Source organism: Sander lucioperca, chromosome 3, assembly GCF_008315115.2.
Source record: "Sander lucioperca isolate FBNREF2018 chromosome 3, SLUC_FBN_1.2, whole genome shotgun sequence".
In the NCBI taxonomy this organism is placed as follows: domain Eukaryota; kingdom Metazoa; phylum Chordata; class Actinopteri; order Perciformes; family Percidae; genus Sander; species Sander lucioperca.
The window spans coordinates 41,224,562-41,248,672 of record NC_050175.1 but is presented as its reverse complement, the minus strand read 5'-3'; the positions used below and the strand labels follow the sequence as shown (position 1 = coordinate 41,248,672).

Genomic DNA, 24,111 nt, shown 5'->3' with positions numbered 1-24,111 from the left:
CAAACTGATAGCTTTGATAAACTGCCTCAAAAGGAATTATTATTGCTTGCTTGTTTTCTTAATCTTTAAACTGTACACAAGTCACAAGGCTGACGTTCACATATTGACCTACTATACATCAGTCAGTGTTTGTCGCCAACACTGGGCATAAAAAAAAATAAAATACACCAACTATTGTACAGGGTGACACATTGCGAGACCCCTGAACCTGTCATACCGATTCTAACCATTTGGTAACGTTTAAACACAAGAAAAAGTTGATAGTACTGTTTAGATTTCAGTAAAAACGGACACATACTGTACTTTCAAAAAAGGAGAAATTGCTGCTCAGCTACATTCAATCATCTTAAAACCACGAGTGATACTAATGCCAAAGAAATGCGCAGAAAGGGGTCGAAACGCGTCATTTTTCTACTAAACAAAGACTTCAGGGACAACACGTTCTACAAACCACAAAACGAAAAAGCTCTCTAATATCCTTTGGTTAAAAAAAAAAAAGGTTACAATTTAGCATTTTGTCTGCAACCTCTAGCTAAAGACGGATACTGTGTGTGTTTTAATGTACGCTACACATCAATGACATCTGATAAAAAAAAAAAAAAGAAATCTTGATATAAACACATATTTACACAAAATGCTTGGGCGGTCATAAATTGTTGTACTTGATACACACTGCTGGCATTGTACCGATGCCAAGCATCTACCTGGCAGAGGCCAGAGATGTGTGAGGGTGTGTTCTTTATTTTTTATTTTCTGTAAAATGATGTTGTGGTTCTCAAAAAAACTCGTATTTCATTGTTTAGTTTTAGTTATGAAATGCTTAACCAGTTTTATTTGTGTTTCAACTGTGAATTGCTCCAAAGAGAAGATGCAGTTTTCTCTGTATATTTATCTCATGTAAAAATCTGCATTTAATAGAATAATGATGGAGATTCTGAGACAAGCAGGGTTTTTTTTCTTCATATAGTGACACCTGCAAAACTATTCTACTTCTATTTCATATACGTTGCAGAATTTGCAGCATAAGCTTGAAAGTTTGGACAAAGTTCCTGAATCAGTTCTGACACAAATGTTTTGGCAACGGAATCCAGTTAACAGCAGGTTGTAGGAATCGGTATGAAGCTACTGTGAATATAAAGTCATCACTGGCAGTTTGTTGTGTGAAGACAGTCACTGCCACAGTTTATCTTTCAATAAAAGGGAGACTACAGTGTTCTGTACTTCACCCGGTACTTGTTAACGTTGATATAATGGAGGACCTCAGGGTCGCAACTGGTGGTGCAGGGCAATAGGCCTTCTCGTCTTTCTCCCATCAGCCACTTGCGGTTGTCGGCAGCCATGTCGCTGGTCACGTGCTCTTTGGCCCATGTGTCCAGCCAGGCATGAAAGCGTCTGTGCAGGCGTGTGTTGACTCGCTCTTGGGACTGAAAAGACGTCAAGCAGAACAACACAGCTCAGCTACTGGGATTCACAGAAAGTCACAGAAACTTATCTTTAAAGACTTCTCTCATTTACACAGGTAGTATAACATTCACAACAAAATGCATCTATCCACTGGACTGTATCCTGCTGCAACATGTGTCTTTTGAATGTGATGGCCCTTCTTTAGGTGACATCTAGTCTCACTTTGCCAGACCTTCCTCCACAAGCGCTGCGGAGGAGGGTCTGGCTAGTCCCCACAGCAATCCTAACCTAACTCCGCCAGATGGATTGCTTAGCATTTGCTCGGCATATCCATCTGGGAACTTTCCGTTGGAGAACTTTTGGGAAGGGGCGAAAATACTGATTAGCTGATTGGATAAACCATCTGTCTATCACCACCTATGTTGGTGATAGACTAATTTCTAATTTGGATAAAACACGCTCATCTCATCCGTGGAAGCCGCCTCAAAACCAACGCTGATTGGTCGGTTGTTTGGCGAACGGCTCCAAATTTTCTCTGTCTCAAGATGCCAGACTGATCTGCGAGTGGAAAACTGTCAATCAAGCAATCCGGGATGGGAGAGAAACGTACTCTGGTTTATTGGTATTTCTTTAAACCAATCACAATCATATTGGGCGGCACTAAACGCTGCACGGAGCCCCGGTGCCGCTGCAAAATAGCCTCGGGAAGGAACTTGTTTTGCTGGAACGTGTGTACGTTCAAAAGTTGTTTTAGCGGTGCAACAGAAATCTCAGATTGGACAGATAGTCTAGCTAGCTGTCTGGATTTACCCTGCAGAGATCTGAGGAGCAGTCAACCATAGTCCTCAGAAATCCACCGGAGTTTAAAATTCCATCGCAAAGGAAGCGTTAGGTAACGGGAATCCGGCCGTAAATAAGGACATAGGTCATGGATGTAGACTAGGCGACATCTGGTGGCTACTGAGGTGACTTCCGATACATCCACATTAACTAGGAGGCATTGTTTCACCACAGGATAAATGCTGAATGGTTCTTGTTAGCTATATTAGCTTTAGATATTAGCTTTAAGAATACAGCATACAAACCGATATAATGAAGTATGAAATGTGACAAAGGTTTTCTAGTCTGTTAAAACTTGATAATTTTATACATACATTTTTTTTTTAAAGAATGATTAAAAGTGGGACAAACTGAAACAACAATCCACTACCTGAAGAGTTATAATAATTTGTAAGGAATAGTTAATATTAGAGCAACCACAAATGCTGGAAAAATCTTCCAACTTGATAATACACCCAAAGACATAATTTAGCAGGTTTCAATTTGACATTACAGTTATATTACTTCTGTGAGCATTACCTTGGGTTTTGGAATCAATTTACTTTTGTAATTATGGCTAAAAAAATCGAAAATATTATAACTGCAGATATCTCTGCCAAAATCCAATATTATGATGCACCTGTAGGACAGATTTTTAAGGACAACTGATCCTGTGTTTTTGGTTAAAGACAAAGATAAACAGTTGCAAAAATATAACGCCAGTACTGGGAATAACCGTGTTCATTATTATTTATGTATTGCTGATTGTCTTCTGTGTAAAAACAGGTGGAGTTTTCTGCTGTTGCACGGTTGTGCAAGTTGCAGTTGGCTCTACTGTTCCAGCTTTTTAACCTTGTAAATTCAATTGTTAATAATGAATACATGTTTTTCTCACAAATCCCAATAGAACAACATATTATATGTTCTGCTTGCTCTTACACCTCATTAACAATATGTAATCTTTAAAGCTACAGTGTGTAGTTTCTGTCGCCCCCATGAGGAACTCTAAGTTATGACACACAACAACACTGTCGTTATTCATATTAATTATACAAAATATTATGAATAATCTATGATGTATTAAAGTGAATAAAGAGGAGACTTTATTGATCCGGTAGTGAAATTCACAAGCTAGCTGCCAAGCCATACTTCCGCTGTTATTTTGGTGAAAGTAACTCAAAAGTAATGCAAAAGTAGTGTAAAGCATTACAATACACAGACAGTAATATTGTAATATAACTAATTACTCTCAAATGACAGTAACTAGTAATCTATAATGTATTACATTTTGGAAGTAACTTGTCCAACACTGATGATGACACACATTTGAATATTTAGATTCTGACATTACTTATATATAACCTATACCTATTTAGGGCTGTACTGAATGTTTGGTTTTTTACATTCAAAGCTTCTATCGAGGTTTTTGATTCAAGCATTGAATGTCTGTCGTCATATTTTATGACATTTCATTAAATCACAACTCGTCAGATTTGTGAACATAAACACACAAGCAGCAGGCTAATCCGATAAGGGCATACAATAATAATGAAATAATACAGAAACAACGCACTGGAGTTATTGGAATTGTTTAAATCACTCGAGCTGGAAACAATCCTATGCAGCCACCACTGGAATCTAATTCCACAAATAGTATAATACTCAGAATATTAGTGTAGCCTAATCTTTATCTGCAACTGTGCAGAAATACCGGGTTTAAACAGAATAAATAGACGTGCAAAAACATGAATCAAGCTTCAAACTATTCGGTACAGCCCTATATCTATTAATAATAAATTAGTAGACTAAATCAATGGTGGTGAGTATACAACTACTATTTTGTGTGCTTACCTGATGAGCTCGTGTGAGTGCTGTGTGCCTGTACATATAGTCTTCTGACTTGCAGACGTAGACCATCTTGTAGGAGTTGAGCTTGAACATGCACTCCATCTTTAGCTCACTAGTGCCGTCCTGCGACTTGTCCGAGGGGACCTTGTTCATTCTCTCCTGCTGCAGTTGCTCCCATCCTCTCTGGCACTTCCTTATCCGTCTCAAATTCCTGAAGGCCAAAAAAAGAACGACAACCATGAATAACACTGACTGATCCCAGAGAAGGTCTTTTGATTACTCCACACATCAAAAGGGTGCATCACGTTTACAGGGAAAGTTCGCACAAATGTAAAACGGTTTTATTAACTTAAGAGTGTTACACATGGCACAATTTTAGGTTTTGACAGTATGCAATGTGCAATTATAAAGCCTATGAGATGTGTTCAGGCACAATACAGGACATTAAGCAAATTTGAGAACAGTAAAGTCAAATTTGAGAGGACTGTCCCTTTAAACAATTATTTTTTAAACCCATGCATTGCAACTCACCCAGTAACCGAATTAGATAGGGAGTCAAATCATTCGAGGGAAATGTGGATCTATAAGAGCAGCAGAGGCAGCAGTCGTAATGTTTCTGTACAGTGCACTTCCGTTGCACAGCCACAGTTCAGATCTAAATATGCTTGGCAAACAAATATTTATTTTAAGTGGAAACTGATCCTGATTTTGTGCAGGTAATAAAAAAAAAATGCAATTATTTACCCCACCTGAATGAAAGTTTTAAATGTGTACTTACCACTGAGGGTACAGGTGAGCGGGGACTGAAACCATGAAGCATATTTTTGCATTCAGAGCTCCACTTAAAAAGACATGACAGTGAGGCCAATTTCAAGTAAAAACTGTTAGAAACAAACACTAGAAAATTGCTGCCCGATAGGATACGGATCCAAAATATGAGCTAAGGATACTTTGATGTGCACATACTTTCACCAACAATGTACAGAGTGTTATGATCATGAGATGAAGACCCAACACAACTGGCAAAGAAACTGCTGGAATATTTTTTTTTTTTTTTTTTACTGCTATTAACAAATTTTGTGAAGGAAGTCTTTTGACCTGGTGTGCTGCTGATCTCTCATAGATTTGATGGAGAAAAAAATAAGAAGGGACAAGATGTGGGTGAGCCCACTGATAAATCATAGTCAGGTACCCGATTTATGCAATGGGTTAAATAAGATTCAAACTAAGAGCAATATTTTTTTGTGTGTTTTAAAAAGCCTTTTGAAATGTTTATGGTAATGGACAGCCATCTCAAAGAAACAATAAACTGAAAAAGCACCAAAAAGCAATGACAGACAGGCGTTATGTGCAACACTCATCTGGAGCTTTAAGACAGTGCAGACACAACCACGCCTGAACATGCACAGCTCTCAGGTGTCAGGAAAGAAATACACCAACATGACCATACAATTTAGACAATCATTTTATTTACAAACACTACTCCTCTGTACAAGTGTTGCAGATAATGTGCTTGACCAGAGTTTTTAAAAACTTATAAGTACTAATTTCTGTCAAACCAGTGGAAAAAAAAAAAAAACCTCACCCACAACAAAAAGTTGCAACGGGAGTGCACTGTTTCCACTGAAATTTATTACAAACATAACACTATAGTATAACAGACTTAAACAAATGGACATTTGAACATTTACAGTTGCAAACAGTGACTAAGTCAAATACAGGACCTTTTGATCTGAATACAATCACAAACAAAGGGCATGATATGGTAGAAAAGGAAACCATGACTTCACTGTCCTCTCTTGACAAAGTCTCTCAGGTCCAACACAACAGCTTCCGTCTCTCCAACTCAGGTCAAAGACATCGTCCAAAAATGAAATTAAAATGTAAAAAAAAAGAAAGAAAAAAAAAAAAAGCTGGAACCCATTTGTTTTGCTTTCAGTTTGTGCATTCAATGACTTTTTGTTTTTATGTTACACAATGGAAATCGTCATTTAAATTCAGTACAATGTGAATGATCAAACCCATGATTCCTTTTAGTTGTCAGCTAAGGTGGAATTTCCGAAACCCACGATCAAGCCAAAACCATTTTAAAAAACCTTTACTATTAATAAATAAAATTCCCATTAAAAAAGGAACTGAATCAATGAATAAATAAATTCAATTTCTTTTAAAAGACGGCCATGTAAAGTGCAATCTTCCATGTGAGGCAGAGGTCAGTCAAAACTGAAAAAGTCACGTTCACAGCCAATGAGATTCTTTACAAACAGGAGGGCATTCAGGCACTGCAAGCACTTCACTGGAACTATGGAGTTACTCTTTTTAATGACCCTTCTCAAACCCTTGTCGTTTGTCTGTTACTAAAAAAAAATAGGCAGAGGTCTTTTGTGATTAGAAAGAGCTTCCTAAGTCAGGCTTGCGCAGAAGTGCCACTGTTTCTATCTCTGAATGAGTTGTATTTGGCAGCTGGTTTGGCTTGTCAACAGTGGAGTGGCTGCTTAGCTGACTAGAGCCTCAGGACAGAAAGTATGCAGACAAGAGGGACACATGGCTGGGGCCTCACCTGGGGAGGAACACCGGCTTCTGGGACAGATGCTCACGCAGCTCTGGGGATGCAGAATCTGAATTCAGGTATCTACCCACGTAGTCTGACCACCTCTGTGGAGTAGAGTATAGACATATGGGTCAATAAGGAACATCAAACTGCAGTGAGATATGATTAATGCGGTTCAAAAACAGTGTAGCCATTACACTAGACTGTAATATTCCGGTCAGTATACATCTTGGTCACGACTCTTTGAAAAACTATTATTTATGGTTCATTATCAAAAATGTCTGTTTATGTTAAGCATCTATGTAAAAAAAAGAAATAAAATAAAAGTCAGTATATTGGATTTTTTTTTTTTTTTTTAATTTATGTGTCAATAAGTTGTCCTGAAAACACAGGTATCATACACCCAAGGTTTTTATTGCTATTTCTAACAATTATTTTAATTATTTTTAAATGATGTATTTTGGTTTTGGATTTTTGGTGTATAAAATGTCCGAATATAGAGGTGACAGACTAACGGTCCAAAAAATAATCAATTTACAATCATATAAAACACAGTGAAGCAGCACATTCTTCTCACATTTGCAAATATTCCAGCTGATCGTGCATTGTTCGACTTACATTTTTAATCGCCCATCAACATGTTTGGTGATTTGTTTTCTGCTTATTAAGTTAAGGGACTAATCCTTTCAGCATCAATACCCATTGACGTCTATTTTTGGAGGTCAAAATATTAGAAACGTGTTACGATATAATGCAAAACAATTCAACACCACCATTAACTTTGGCCTAAAATAAATAAATATTAATAGCAAGGCTGTACTAGATAACATCTAATAAACTGACGACTTGGTGTATGAACTGTACTTGAATATTGATTGGGTCGTACCTCTGCCTCCGCTGGCTCATCAGAGTTCTCCTCTTCTGTGTCCAGCAGCTCCATGGCCAGACTGACAGATCCTCGGCTCTTTACGAACATCAACTAAACAAAACACAATCAGAGGAAATGTCTATAAACAAAGTGCTCAAAGTAGCTGAGACTGACGTACGATATCATCATCATCATCATCATCATCGCTCTGTGGGCTTGCGTTACCTTGAAGCAGTTCTCATCCGACATAAGCTGCTCCGCTTTGCGCTGGTAGGTCCCCTCTGCTGTGGCCCTGGATGTCTGCGTGGACAGCAGGCCCCCCGTGGCTTTATTGGCACTTTCGCTCAGGTACATGTCCGTCACACGCGTGCATACATCATCAGTGACAAGGTGCTGGAGCTGTGAAAGCAACAGGTTTAGTATGCAACAGTTGTGTCCGCAAATGCAAAAAACAAATTAGCTTGTTATGATCAAACCCCATCAGCGCAGAGGTTATCATCATTTGCACAGTTAAATCATGTTTGAATTTGAACTGAACAGCATTCAGTTAAAAAGTTAGCTAGAGGGTTCTTGTGCAACATAAATCAAAATGATATAATCTTAAAATGTGCTGACCTGCCGGACGATGCTCTGGATGAGTTTGTCCATGGTGAAGGCAATGTAGGCATGGATAGTAAACATTTCCCTCAGTGAGTCCTCGTATTGAATCGGCTCCATGTTTCCATCCAAAAGGTTGCGCACCATTTCCAGAAACACTGAGTAATAATCCTCTACATCGACATCCACTGCAGGTAGAAAATGTGTTAAGTTATATGGTGAGAAATGATGGAGTGTGGTACACCATGGTTGTGTAGAGGAATCAAAATCAATGGAAGGGAGGATTTGCAATAATACAAAAGCTTCAACATTAACTTAAACCACTGGTCTTCTAACTTACTTGGCTCCTTCATCTTCAGTTGGATCGCTGGATTTTCATTTTTCTCCCTTTTCAGCCCCAACACTTCTCTTTCCCACTCTCGCTCACGGGCGTCCTCCTCAATCTGCTTCTCGGCTTGCCCGTAGATCCGCAGCAAACGAGAACAGAGGATGTGGTGAAGACGAAGGAAGATATACCAGTAGTTGTTCACAAAGAACATGTTATAGGCATCATCGGTGCCTCGCAGCTTCTGAGCTGCCGTGTTGCCGAAGAGGAGCTTGGACTTTGATGGGCTGCTGCCTGGCAGGCCATTGTGCTTCTTGGGGCCACCTGGATCCATTTCCATGTCTTCTTCTTCTTCCTCCTCTTCCTCCTCCTCCTCAACATCAGAGAGCTCACCTCGCCGTGCGAACAGCAGGTCAGGGATGAAGTGGTGGATGATCTGCTTGATCTTGTACTTGTCTTCTTTCTGGATGCCCACCTGTCTTTTGACGTGGTGGATGATGAGGGCGGCAGCGTCCTCCATGATTTGGCTGTCCTCGTAGCACTGGGTGATGTGTGGGCCGCTCGGTGGCGGTGTGGCAGTTTCCTCAGACGCACGATCCTGGTGCTACAGGACACAGACGGGAGTAGACGGGGCTAAGTTGTGAGGTGTTCCTCTTATTAGCGAGTAGCATTCTGCGTGCTGTAAGTCCCACTTACAACTTCAACACATACATTCAATTACTGTATCAAAACAATGATCATGTGTACTTACGTCATCATATAGCATCTCAATTTCGTTGAGTAAGGTCTTTGAACGCAACACTTTGGTGTCATTCTGCTTGAAGTTGATGCCTTGATGGTCCAGTGACTTCAGGTAATACTTTTCGTTTTGCTCCCGCCAGATTTTGTTGAAGCCTCTCTGGGCTTCTCTCCACTCCTCTTCCTTCATTTTTAATCTGAAACAGGGGACAGAAAGAAAGTGATGCACAAACCTTTCGTAAATCAAGTCTTATAAAATATGAACAACTGTCGAGCCCTGACCAGAGGCAGATAAGTAATTCAAATCAGACCATTAACCTTTTCAGCACTATGGGAACAGACACGGCTGGGTTCTTCTTGAGCCCGTCGATGATGTCGTGGGCCTTGTCTCCATATATCCTTTGGATAGCTTTGCGGTGAATGACCTCTGAGGAGCCGCCCATTGTGTTGTCCAGCTTGAAGCGCAGCTGCTCCTCAGCTGACATACGAGAGAGCCTCCGCTGCACTGCCTCCAGGGCTCGTATCGTGGCAAGGTTGGCTTCCAACACGACATCCAGCTAAAAGGGGGGTCCAATCACAGTGAAATTATTGACAAATGAGTTTAGCTATGTCAGATTATGGCTGAAGGTATCTGCAGCAAGGTTTTCATGGATATCTGAAAGGCTTTTCTGTGATCTTTTGACTCCCGAGTAAAGTGCATCATGGAGAGAAAGTAATATAACAACAAAAAAACTACAGTTTTTTACGTTGGAGTGTGAGTAGACTGAGTATTCGTCACCTCAAAGCGCTCATCTTCACATCTGTAAATGTGCTCCTCATATTGAGTCTTCTTGGAGCTCACAAAGGTAGAATCCTCAGACCACGATGGAAACGACACCCACGTGTCATTCAGAACCTGCAAGAAGACATTCAGTTAATTTCAACCGTCTGTTTAAGGAAAGCAGTCGAGTGAAAGCTCCCATTTGCCAAGCTGGCGAATTGACGGCAGGAACAAACATCAAATAAAACACGAAAGGCAGGAAAATAAGGTATTAAAACTGTCACAGTTCAGTCTGAATATGAACTGCACCCTATATAAATTCAGCAATCCTCTTTGTAACATAATAAAGTTCAAAGATAATGTGAAGTAATTTCTTACATAAATCTCATTCCTCATATTTCAAGTCCTTCACAAAACAACCAAACAGAAAAGACATACATATATATATTTGTATGTCTTTTCTGTTTGGTTCTTTTCTGTTGGTATATATATATATATATATATCTCATCAGTTAAACGCGTTATTAACGGCGTTAACGCAAACCCATTTTAATGGCGTACATTTTTTTTAATCGCGAAATTAACGTTCTTTTTGGCCTAGCAAACTTTGTAGTTTTTTTTCACCTGTTGCAACAACTAGTAACGTTAGAAAAACTACAACACCACACTGGATCTAGCTAGACCGGAAACAAAACAACAGGCATGCCGCACACACTTGTTTGGGCTTGCGAGCCGGCCATAGAGCAGTAGGCTAACTTTACATTTTGAGTGGATGGCGAGCGCGAGACGCCGAAATGGATGCCAATAATAAAACTTTTAAAAAGTTGCCAAATGGTTCCATCCATTGACAAGACCAAAGTGATCTGTGTGTTTTGTCGTTGTGAACTGAGCTATCATCGCAGCACGTCCAGTCTGAAATACCACTTGATGGCCAAGCACACAGCTGATGCGAATTCTCCGCCCCCTCGTCAAAGCCGTTAGATTGTGTGAGAGATTATTTGCTGTGAATGACTTCTCCAAGTGAGAATGTTAGTGTGTAATTGAACAGTACAGTATATGCCAATGCTGTTTTCAATAAAAACATTTGCACAAAGCAAGCCGATCCACTTTTCAAATGAGAAAAAAAAAAATAATGGGACAAGGAGAAATCTAGGGACATTTAGAATAGATAAAAATGTGCGATTAATTGCGAGTTAACTATGACAATGTGATTAATCGCGATTAAATATTTTAATCGTTTGTCAATCGATTAAAAAAATTTATCTAATTAATTACATACTCTGTGATTAATTAATCAAAATTAATCGCATACATAATTAACGGTGCCTGAACCGATACTTTTTAAGAAAGTAAAAAAAGAAAAGAAAAAAGAAGGGTACTATACAACAGTCGGTGACATTAAAGAACGGCGTGTTTATTGCTAAGGCCATATGGTCAAAATTAAATGATTTAATAATAATGTATAACAATAACATTAACTTATTTCATAGTAAATTGCTGTTGAACGACAAAAACAACCACCAGATGGGAAAAGGACATTTACAATAACTTAAAATGCACCACGACGCTGTAGTTTACCAGTTTCATTGAACGCACCGTCTGTGTTGTTTTTCCGACGGCAACTGCAGATTGTTACATGTGTTGAATCCTCTACAGTAAAAAACACAGTCAAACTTTACACCGTTTAGTGTTAGCTGTCAGCATTTTAACCGTGTTTAATCCAGCTACTAGCTAGCGGGAGGCTAACGTTAGCTGCTGTCTAGTATAGTGTTAACTAGCGTCACGTTCAGCGGTGTTTGTGTTGCCTGTTTCAGAGAATCAGAGAGAAGCGCAGGCATATCAGTGGGACCAGATTTCGGTAGCCAGGGTTGGCAGGAAGAAGATTTTTTACAAGTAAATGTTCCAATCAATGATCCAGGCAGCACATTCTCGTCTCCCTCCTTCATTTTACAGTCTAATGGCGGCTAGAACAGCTCCTGGTCAAACATCAATATGGAATGGATTAATATATATATATATATATATATATATATATATATATATATATATATATATATATATATATATATATATATATATATTAGAGCCAGACTGATATGTCGGTGGGCCGATATTAGGCATTTTCCAAACTATCGTTATCGGCATTTATAGTGGCCGATAAATGAATATTTAAAAAATAAAATAAAAATGGACGAAACACCCTTCAACCATGTTATGAGTGTTGGTGTTGCATAGTTTTCCACCACAGGGCGCTCTACAACGTCCCTGTTGGCAACACTTTTTTGTTGTTATTGTGTTTTTGTTTTCATTTAGTTTCATATCTTAAGTTTGTATTTTTATACATTTTATTTATCAGAACTTTAATATATTTTGATGTTCCTCTGTTCTGTTATGACAATAAAACAAAGTTTATTTTTAAACTGCATTATCATATTATTTTAGTGAGGCCACAAATAACTGAAAACGGAAATCTGTTTATGTTTTGTTACGCATTTCTGGATTTTTTCTTTTATATATATATATATATATATATATATATATATATATATATATATATATATATATATATATATATATATATATATATATATATATATATATATCGGCCGATATATCGGAATATCGGATTTTTAAATCACCAAATATTTGTATCGATATCGGCCTTAAAAAATCCTTTATCGGTCGGGCTCTAAAAAAATATAAAAACTCAAAACAAACCAACCAACAAACAGATCAAACAACACAAGAAATGCACTCAGATAACACTGTTGTCATAGTCCCTAACATTAATGTAAAAATGAATAAAGTTAAATTTATAAGAGATTGCCATATCTTCAAAGAGTCGGAGGTTCTGTCTTTACTCTTATAATAAATACTGTGTGAAGAAATCATTTTAAGCTCTATTAAGTTGTAATGGACATTTGGTGTTTTTAGACTAAATGTTCAATCAAACAATTTACCAACAAATTAATCCAAAATGAAAATAATCTTTAGTTGTATCCATACTTTGTTTAATTGCCAAATAAGTTACTTATTATTAACTTTTGTCCATTTATCCACTAAAAGCACAAAGCTGTAAAACTGCAACCCACCATTGAATCAAGCTGTAAGCTGTATGGTGTCTAGTAAATGTTAAATCTACAAGAACAAAAGCTCAAATACATTGATACCATCTTACCTAGTGGCCCTGTGGGAGAAAATAAACAGGTTATCATGAGAAAAATACCCTTTATCAAGCAGGCTTTCTTCAGTGACTCACCTCTCTGCACAGCGGCGTCCTTCCTGTGCACTTGGGCTGCTGGTAGCTTTTCGGCAGTGCTCTATAGCTGGACCCCAGCCTCTTACAGGAAGCATAGTCAATCTCCATGGCGATGCCCTCTGTTGCACGCTCCTTGGGTAAACTCTCTGCATGGCTCGACTCCCCGTGACTAGACTCTCGGTAGCCCAGGAAGTTTTTAAACCATGTAAAAAGCTCCGGGAATTTTCTGTCAATCATGCAAAAACGTATGTGAGATAAACAAATAGTAGTGCGACTGGGGCCCGGGTGGTTGACAGATATTGAGCAACATTGATAGTAGATATTTTTCAGTGATATAAGTATATGTGATGTACATGAATGTTGAAACAGATACTGTGTACATCTGTTTCTTGCACCTTATAATGTTATTGTTCATATTTTGTTTTATGTGCACTCTTTCCCACTTTGTATTATTACAGTTGCACAACAATTTCCCTCGGGATAAACAAAGTTTTACCCTAACTTATATGAAATCAATACTATATTCCAATCAAATCTAATTCCAACAGGTGCAACATGGGGCATGATGTTATATCAGAAAATACTTAAATACTGACACTAACAAAAAAAACTGACATAGTTCTACTTCATATCTCCACAGTACTGAATGCCTGTTTACAACTGTTATTTTTAGCGTTATTATTTAGATACAATGCACAACAGTACAATTACAGAGGCAATAAAGCATACACGACAGTGTGTGTGCATGTTTAAACTCACCCAAGAAATGGGATGACTAACTGGACCAGCTCAGCACGAGAGATCACTTCCTGATTGAAAATGTGAAGGCAACGCAGGAAGTTGTCGTACGCCTCAGAGCTCCGAAGAGCCTTCTTAACCTGTTAAAGTGTGTTCAGTGATGGCACAAAAATAAATGAACAAACTTTCCATTGAGATTACTTTTTTTTCCAGAAATATTTTGGTTGTCATCTTGTTATTGCAGGACTTGAACTAAACAATACTGGTACTGAATATAAAAACACTGACCTTCTCAAAGAACATAGTTTCGGTGCTGGTGCTGTGTTTGCTGACTTCAGTCATGCCATGCTCCTTCCCCAATATTTTGGGCTTCTTCTGTGAGGGTACAGGACAAAATGATGACTTGCGCAGCAGGCTCTCAAACAGGTTTTAAAATGTTCCAATACAAGAGAATATTATCATTACGTTTGGGTAGATTTAAACACACCCAGTTAAAAAAATGTATCTGGTAAACGTAGCTAAAACTAATAATCTAATAATACAGCCCTGCAATAAATCCTGCCTACATTAAGCGTGATTTATGATTCTGCGGAGGCTCCTCACACATCTTTCGCCGTAGCCTACGTAACTGGCCTGATGTTTATACTTGTGCGTTGGGGTGTGCGTCGAGCCAGCGTGTGTGTGTGTGTGTGTGTGTGTGTGTGTGTGTGTGTGTGTGTGTGTGGTAGAGCGAGGGAGAGTGAGAGAGACGGCGATTAGCTTCGGAGCGACTCTAGACTCATAGTGAGAGAAACAAAGTGTCTCCCCTGTGCTTTCTGACCACAGTGGGAAATCTGTAGCAGGAAAAGTTAACCCTCTCTTTGATTTCATATTGTTTATGGAGAAGGAGAACCCGGAAATGAGAAGGGAGAAATACACCGCTGACAAGACACGACGTGCGTGTTGATACATTTTCGAGAGGTGCACGTCAGGCTACGGCGTATGGTCCGTGTCTCCACGTACCTACGGATAGGGTTGGGCATCGAGAAACGATTCCTACTTGGAATCGTTTCAAAAATTACGATTTCAGTAGAATCGTTTCTTTATTGGAATCGGATTTGGTTTCAAATACGATCATCGCTTCCCAATTTAATATGCGCAAGTTTTGGTTTCCGTAGCGGCCGGGCGCTTGTTGCGTTGCAGCCTTGGAGCGCAGTAAGCAGCGCTCTAGTGGGGCTTTATTTTACGTTGAAAAAGCTGTAAAACTGCAACCCACCATTGAATCAAAATAAAACTTTTCTCTTATTTGTGAAAATAAGCATGAGACCCATTTCAACTCCACCCCTCAAAGAATAGGAATTGAGAGGAAGAATCGCAATTGGAATCAGAATCGTTAAAATCCAAACGATGCCCAACCCTACCTACGGACGTAGCCACGGCGTAGATTTTACACAGAAGTGTAAATCACGCTTTATGATGTTTAGTTTTTGTTACAACGGTGAGTTGTCTAACTCCAACAGGTGCAACAAGTCATTTTGGAGGCTGTAGTTCGGTGAAGATGCTGCTGAACTGTTTGTGATGCGTTTCTAATATTTAGTCTACCCTCAAATATAAATTGGAGACAAATTCCCTTTGCAGCATACTGACATTTCTGATCTATAATACAGCAGAAACAAACAAACAGCCGAATATATGCAGACAGTCGGCATGTAGAGTGGTGTGTACCTTGACAGGCGGTGTGGCTCCCACTCCAGCAGGTCTCCTGATTGGCATGCCATTCTGGCTCAGTCTCTGTTTGCTGTTCAGTAAGGGTCTCTTTACTGTGCCGCCATGATCATTACGCACCGACTCTGCCCTGTCTGGTGTAGCCTTGCACAGCAGCTGAAAAGAGCATCACACTTCATAATCTCACCAAAAAGAAGTATCAAAAGATGAACAGGAAACATCAAAGAAAATGTGTGTAATTCGGTCAATTTCATAGAAGCTCAATAAAGAATAAAAAAAGGGAAGCCTGTCCTGACAGAATAAGAGACAGTAAGGGTACTTAATGAATGTGGAAAACAAGTGACTCTGATGTTTAGACAATTGTTTCAAATGTGCTGTTATTTACTTTATTCCCAAAACATGGAAAGTTTGCTTACATTTTTCTTACCAACAGTGCCAAAAAACAGCAAAACCACTGATTTTAAATTATTATAGACCAGTTGCCCTAAGGGCTCTGACACACCAACCCGGCGAGTTGGTCAAAAAAGTGCCTCGGAACACACCGAAGCGATGCCGACTTGAGCGTACGTTCTGCGCGTGCGCGAGACGTAATACGTCTCCATAACAGTAGGAGGCGCTACTCTGTATTGTCGCCCAAAAAATGAAAACCGGCAGCTGATTGGACGCGTCACGTGGGTCTGGCTTCTCCGGAATTTCAAAACCAGACCCTCCTGGCGGCTCGTTTGGAATACGATCTCATATTTTACGGAAATAGTTCACAGAAACGTGTTTCTGAAAACATTTTAAGCGACAAATAGGCCATGCAGTTGCTGAATCGGCCTTCATTTCAGATCGACAAAGGTCAGTTTAACAGATTTTCGTCACATTTTGAGAGACGCTAGTCACGCTCATCCCGCTCGTCATTTCCGGGTTAGCACTCCACCAATCAGATTGGTCATTGAATCCGACTGACCGCCCTCCAACCCAGCAAGACAGGTCGGTTAAAATGAAGGCCGACGGACGACGGCACGGAACACACCGAACAGACTCGAGTCACTGACCTCGCCAGACTGTCCGATGGCCGGTTATTTTTGTGTTGTTTTTGTGATATTCCATTAAAATTTAACACTACTACAAAGGCTGACCATTTTTTAACATAAAGACTTTGTTTCCACAGTCAAGACCAATTACAAAACCAAATCACTTTAGTTTAATGAAGTCCAGTTATAATGGCCGACGCTGAAGAAGTGTGTTCACAGAGACTTACCATTGAGCTGTTTGCATCTGGCAGGAACTGTCCAAACTCTGAGAGCAGGTCTTCCTGGTTCTTGAAGAGTCTTGCCACCTGAGTGTAGACCTCCTGCTCAGTCAGTGCTGGGGTGTAGTTGCTTCCTGCCTCTTTAGCATTTCGTTGTTCCTTCTGGAAAATGGATAATTTTAAAGAAAGACGCTGTGAGATTACTGCTGAGTGTATCCCCACTGGGTAAAAACAGTCCTGTATACTGTACATTGCCTGAATATTTTTTTTTTTTTTTATTGGTGTGTATTTTCTTACCTGGTATGTGTGAAGGATTTCCAGGAAGGCTTTGTAGATGTCTGGCTGACCCTGGAAGCGGTTCTTGATCTTGTTGACATAATTTATGGCGTGGTTGAACTCCACAGGCTGGTTGTTCTGGAGAGGTGGCCCACTGGACGGCGTGCTGCTTACAGGAGCGTGGGACTGAACCGAAGGTGAGCGCGGCGAGGCGTAGGATGGGATGGATGGGTTGGGCTGGCTGGTGGGTGTGTGGGCTGGAGACTGAATTGGCTTATGGGATTGGCAGAGAAGAGCACAAGCATGTCATTACACTCACCAAGGAAACATTCAGGTTGGTGTGCAAACGTTATACAATATAGAAGCTTATAGTCTACCTTGCTGGTTTGTTTTGGAGCAGGTTGGGTGGGGGTGGGGGTGGGCGGGGTAATGGTGGTGGTGGTGGTGGGGGTAGTGTGTGGACCCGCCTGTGGCAGACTCGGGTGCTGGTTGTGGCTTGCAGGTTGGCTGGATGCTCCACTTATAGGGATGTTCTGAACAGAAATGCCATGAGGGGTGATGTAGTGGATCTGACCTGGCGTGGTCACATTGACTAGATCGTTGGTTTGAACCTCAATTTTATATCCAGGTGGCAAGAACGTGTTAAAACCCATAATGAGGTCAGGGTGGCCCTTGAAGAGCTGGGACACACGGTTAATGACTCCAGGAGTGTCTATGCTGTAACAACAGAACAAGTGACAGTAATTTAGTATCAGATTCATCGTCAACTGGGCCCACAGATATTGTTCTGCACGTTACATGCTTAAACTCGACACATCGATATACTATTTATGGATTTTCTCCAAATGATGCCGATAAAATGAGTCCTCACCTCTGTGACTTGAACTCTTTCATAATATCAAGGAAATCATTATAAACTTGTGGCTGGTTTCCAAACTGCAGCTTCACTTGATCCAGATAGGATAAGGCATCTTCAACCTACAAAGTAAAAAGTCAAAAATGAAAATGAAAAAACGATTTTATGCCGGTCAAATGCACTCGGGCGCCGCATAATAAACATCGCGCAACATCAACACCGCACGTGCACAAGCACCGCCGCTCCATCAGCTGTTTATGAAATGTCATAAAGTCGTAGTTATACACGGCTCTGCAGAGCAGTTTGCTCTACTGATCTCAGGCCAACGGTCAGCCGCTCTCTCTCCCCTCTGAGGCAACTGGAACAAGAAAACCGCACTCACAGCTACAGTTTATTGGAAAATAGAGTTGGGCACACTGACTTTGATGAATTTACTGTTTATCAGCCCCCAGATGAGACAAGAAGCTAACGTTAGCAAACGCTGCGGTGACGGTCCCTGTCTCTGATGCCCCGCTGCAGAAGACTGTGTATTCCTCCGACACGCTGTTACTGTTTTAAAACGCTTTCCAGGTTAGTGGGGATGCATAGCGCTCCAAACAAACATGAAAAACGTAGTAATGTTCACTCAGCGTTTAGTTTTGTTGCTAAACTGTATGTAAAATGAGTGGTGACGTTAAATCATCTGTTTCAGGTAACAGCACTCTAGGGTACCGTCTATTTGCTGGATTGTTCCAAGGTAACCGTGATTTTTTTTTTTTTTTTTTTTTTTAGATTAGATTAGATTCAACTTTATTGTCATTGTGCAGAGTACAAAGACAGCGAAATACAGTGAATTTCCCACACCAGGAGAAATTTATATAGTTCTATTTTATAGCGATAGATTATCTGTTCAAAAAATGTTCTATGCAAAATGTAAAATGTTCTATTAAAGAAAAGAGAAAATAAATATTTGTGTGTGGTTAGAAAATATGGAATCGGAATCGGCTAAAATCGGTATCGGCAGCTCAAACTCAATGAAAAATCGGAAATCGGCCTAGAAAGTTGTAATCGGCGCATCTCTATTTAAAATGTGTGTATTTGTCCACGTAAGGGTACCTTCAGTCGCTGAAACTGCTGTCCTTGGGTTGAAGTCATGGGTGCAGGTGGATGAACGTGACCTTGGACCAATGCAGGGCCCTGGGACTGAACTGCCAGGCTGTGTGCGTGGGGACCAACATGAGGTGCAGTATTGTTATGTCCATGTCCGTGTCCACTTGTGTTCTGAGGCATTGTAGGCACCTTTTTCAAAAAGGAAGAAATTATTAGATTTTAAGGATCTATAAAGCTTAAATATAATCATGTCATGTCAAAACGCATTGTTCATATCATTACAATTATACTGAATAAAAGGGCTTTTCTTAAAACTTCACCTACTTTTCAATAAAATTCAGTTCAGATGCTGCTGCATTGAGAAGAGCCACTTTAAACAGGCAGTCATTCAAACATACAGGATCGTTTACCTTTCATTAGATCAGCTCACAGTAAGAGGAAGTTAAAAATGGTCCGGAAAGACAAAGGCTGCAGAAGTTTAAAGTTTTGTCCTCCATCCTTTAAAAGGCTTTGAGCCAATGTGGGTTCTGACTTACATCCATATATCCACTAAAGGCAAATTTTACTAGAATTTGGCACTTAGTAAAAGTTAATCTAAGACCCAACTCCTGCTCCGGAAGCTACTGTCCAAGTCGAATACATTGATGGCATCATACCTGGTAGCCTTGGGGGAGAGAATACTGGATGCCTGTGGATGGCTGCATGTTGTCTGCAGCTGCCTCTATCACAGCAGAGGCCGGGGTGAGGGCCCGGTGCTGGAAGCTGTCTGCAATGCCTTGAACTGGGGGACGACGTGTTTGCTGTTGCTGGGGCGCAAATATTGGTTCCTGGTCCTCCACACGCCTCTTCATTGTATATGCATACTCAAAGGGGCTAAAGTAAACAAAGACAGAGGGACAGTACACAGGCTGTTTTAAGCAGTCTCTAAACAAATATTATTCAATGCTTTCTTCAAGAATGTGCATTATACTCATACTTCTTTAACAGTAAGACTGAGACTGAAATAATCAGGGATAGACATACATTTACAAATTAATATTTTATTTTTATTTTTTTTTAAGAGTAAAGCACTTCAGGCAAGTATCAAGAAAATGTCTACTGATGTCCAGTATCACAATCAAATCCGTTCCAAACTTTCTTTACTAGCAAGTTACCTCATCGTTGTTTGAGAGACATGCCATGTTAGTTTGGCTGCACACACTCTCTGATAATCTAATTGTAATCTAAAAGAGAATTCTGATAAATAAATCCTAAATTTATGAAGTGTATCACATTAGGTTTTTGTGCAGATTGTGTCAGAAAGGTGTTGATTCAACTGTATGGACATTTTACATGTTTACAATTGAAAAACAGATCCACAAAATGCAAATCACAAAAAAAATTTAAATCAGGGGGAAACAAAGAGAGAAATTGATTACATCAAAACAAAAGCCGAGAGGAAACTATTACAAAAACGTATTGTCCAACGGTGTCCCTGAATAGACGTGCCGTCATAGTTCAGCAGAATGGCTGTGGCAGCCAGTTAGGGACTGTCTTTCAATAAAAGGCATAAAAAAGCTTCTTTGTCCTGTTATATAAATAAGATGCAAGGAAGTTACCAGTTATTAGATTAATATCATTAATCATAATGTGCAATGCAAATATAATTTGCCAGACTATAATTTATTTACTTCTTCAGTACTGTAATGAAACTAATGTTTAACAGACAATTCATTTCTACCATTGATTCTCCCTCAATGTGTCTTATTCTGTAATCTAGTGCCTTGGAAGCCTTTGTGTCCAGACATCACACTTTTTACTAGTATTTTCCAGTTTACACCTCAAGACAAGGAACTCACAACTTTGACTGGAGATGTAAAATCTGAACTATTTGTACATTTACTGAAAATATGATATGTGCATATGATTATAAATAACTTAAAGTTGTTGTAGCCTGGTAACAAAATGTATACACTTTAATTTAAACAGGATGTGCATATACACATAATGTATTAATACACTTATGTAAACAAAAATAAAATAATTAGTTATTCATGCGGATGAAACTGGAAAATACAAAAAGTTATGATCCACTGTCAGGTAAATTGTTTTGTGATTTATCAATATATACATTTACAAAAAATACACACCAATTTGTCAATATAAATAATCAATTTGACGATTGCATAACAAAAGAAACATGTAGCCTCTTTCTATGTGGCTCCAAGCACAGTCTAAACATGTACATAGAGAAAAGTAATTTATTGATGTTCCCTAAGAAAACGTCATTGCAGTCAGTCAGAGCGGAGAACAGACATTGTGCCTCGCTGCCCTGCTGCACCACCAGTTTCGGAAAACACGGCGGCTGAGCGCGGTCTTGAATCGCCGTAATCGAGTCTGTCGCATATCCAGCGCCACACTTTCTTTGCCGAAACGCGAAGCAAATACGACAAACAGTAAAATATGGCGAAATTAGTCGACTAGCGCTACAAAATAAGCTATTTTTTTTTTAGCTGTCAGCCGACACTTTACAGGCATGTAGGCGCTGTCTCGCTCGCTAGCTGAAGCCCTGCCTCATCCCCTCCCCCTCTCTGACAAACACCGAGCTTAACGCCATCCGTTCTTCGGTGAGCAGACCGCTTTTGGTTGTCTGATGGCTGACGTTGGCTTTCGTCCTAGCTCGAAGTTATGTGGCAAGCAAGCTAAACTGTACTATGTGCAAATGAAAAGCTATTTTTAAGAAAAGAAAAAGCGAATCTCGGTCCGTCACTCCCGGGTCCCCGCTGACAGTCCTCAGTAAAAACATCCAGATGAGCTGAACGTGTTGGCTAACTGACGCTACACTTGCTGGTAGAAGATATCGATAAGAAAACACGCTTCATCGCAGCCGACAGCGCGACAACACCGTCGGCTACTTAGCTAGTTTATAAACATATGGGCTACCGTGACACCAGGGTAGTTAAATAAAGTCACAGTCAGTCATTAATTTGGACTATGCTAGATAGCTAGTTATGTTAGAAAGAACGCTAGCTGGCTAGCAAGCTAACATTAGCTTTCACATAACGTTAACGTCGCATTGACGCCAAGTTGTGCGAGAAGTTCGACTGAAAAATACTTAGTTGTCACAAAACAGTCTTCTCCGCCAGTAACGTTTGCCTCATTAAAACCTCAACACAGGCAGTACAATAAGATATATCAAGAAGAAACTAACAACAAAAATGCATGTTGTCAGCAGGTCAGTCTGCTCAGCGTTAGCATGTCAGCTAATTCATGGTCGCCGCTCTTAGCTTGCTAGCCTAGACTAGCTTGACTAACTTATCGGCGCTGCAAGCTAATGTTGCCGCTACTGAAATCCCACATGTTTTGTTGGAAGACGAAAATACACCAACATATTAAGTCATCACTGGAAAGCAGCGAGCATTCGATCGCTATCTGGTCTGTTTGGCAAGGTTACACAGAAGCTAACTAAAAGCTACGTTAGCACAACAACCAACCCCCATCAGTACAGGGTCTCTTTGGCTAACACTAGTTTAACTTACCTCGCAGGACTGCCACCAGCAACAATTTGACACACCAGTGTACCGGGATCCAACCAGTAAACCGCTATTCGTTCATTCACCTGTCCGTGACAAAAAGTGAAGTTCTGAGAAGTGGTCTCAAATAGAAATGTCAAAAATGAAATTGGCCGTAGAGGCTACGTCGCTAACAACAGTGTATGTATGAAGCGGTGTTCCTTGAACATAGAGGCGTGTCTAACATGAAGGCGGGCTAGTCTCCTCCCAGTCTAAACTGGGATTGGTCAGATCTCCAGAATGAAAACAAATACAGTAAAGGCCAGTGTCTTTGGTTAAAGGGGTCTGGTTTAGTTTATGGTCATGCCTTAATATAATATATCCATGGGTTATGCACCATAACCTCCATGTTGCTCGTCTGCTACATTATAATTGGATGTCTATACTAATTTTGACAAATATGGATTTGCCATTTTCCATGCCACCTAGAGATAACTTTATAAAAGCAATGCATTATGTACTAAAGTACATGCCAGATCTTAAAGCCTGTGACACACACACACACACACACACACAGATCTATAGAATGGGCTAGTATATTTACATATCATAGCAGTAAATGTGTGAAAAAGGTCTGGAAAAGACATGCATCTTTGTCCAGTAAGACAGAGGTTCTCAATCTTTTTTGAACCAAAGACCCCTTACAAGATAGAGAAATATACTGGGGCCCCCGTGTATGTCCCTTGGAGTAGTTTGACATAGCCTTTTTTTTACACTTCTATAGTATTAGTTATTTTAAAGACCAACACAAGAGAAATGAATTAGAACGATATTAGACACATATTCAACATATTTGCATATTCTAAGAGTTATAGATGTGTTAGATAAGACTGTAATCTATGAAATATTATAGATTTTAAAATGAAAATATTTTGTTGAAGCTGTTTGTATAAAAAACAAAACAATAAAACATTTTCATGATCATTTAAATGAATGAATTTGAAAACTTTTCACAGACCCCTGGCAGAGTGCCATGGATCCCCGGGGGTCCCCAGACCGCACTTTGAAAATGACTGCAGTAAGGTACAAAATCAGGAGAGGTCAGTGCTGTTTCATATACGGGCTAGAAATTAGTTAATAAAATTAAGTTACTGTTTTCCAAATCATTGGGGCTCACATAACACAATTTCATGTTTTTTTGTTAGTTCATGACAATGAGTTCACCGTACTAAAATGGCCCCCACAGTCACCAGATATCAACCCAATAGAACATCTTTGGGATGTGGTGGAACGGGAGCTTCGTGCCCTGGATGTGCATCTCACAAGTCTCCATCAACTGCAAGATGCTATCCTATCAATATGGGCCAACATTTCTAGAGAATGCTTCCAGCACCTTGTTGAATCAATGCCACGAAGAATTAAGGCAGTTCTGAAGGCGAAAGGGGTTCAAACACGCTATCAGTAGGGTGTTCCTAATAATATTCAAGGTGAGTGTAGATTTGTTTTTATTGTTTTTACATTTATAATTTTTTTATTTTGATGAATTGTGTT

The 24,111-nt window shown here is 39.7% G+C and overlaps 1 protein-coding gene across 3 annotated transcripts; it reads right to left on the bottom strand.

Annotated features, from left to right (window-relative positions):
• Positions 1–949: 949 nt before the first annotated feature.
• On the bottom strand, positions 950–22,812 carry LOC116043401 (paired amphipathic helix protein Sin3a-like). 3 transcript variants are annotated; one of them, XR_004896969.1, is made up of 22 exons: positions 22,588–22,811; positions 19,726–19,942; positions 19,076–19,258; positions 17,996–18,102; positions 17,502–17,841; positions 17,146–17,397; positions 16,858–17,010; positions 15,612–15,767; positions 14,196–14,282; positions 13,929–14,047; positions 13,170–13,395; positions 9,929–10,045; positions 9,469–9,707; positions 9,164–9,347; positions 8,428–9,016; positions 8,106–8,275; positions 7,716–7,889; positions 7,509–7,601; positions 6,632–6,726; positions 4,850–4,874; positions 4,075–4,282; positions 1,190–1,424 (listed from the first exon to the last, which is right to left on the bottom strand). XR_004896969.1 is itself a non-coding variant. In XM_031290034.2 (21 exons), exons 2-21 carry the CDS (start codon positions 19,918–19,920, stop codon positions 1,206–1,208), a joined length of 3,906 nt encoding a protein of 1,301 aa, XP_031145894.2. In that variant the 5' UTR covers positions 19,921–19,942; positions 22,588–22,812; the 3' UTR covers positions 950–1,205. The 3 variants fall into 3 exon arrangements, 2 of the variants coding, with proteins under 2 accessions (XP_031145894.2, XP_035855801.1); XM_031290034.2 differs by lacking the exon at positions 4,850–4,874 and having other exon boundaries at positions 950–1,424; positions 22,588–22,812; XM_035999908.1 differs by lacking the exons at positions 1,190–1,424; positions 4,075–4,282 and adding an exon at positions 4,617–4,652.
• Between the last annotated feature and the right edge of the window lie 1,299 nt (positions 22,813–24,111).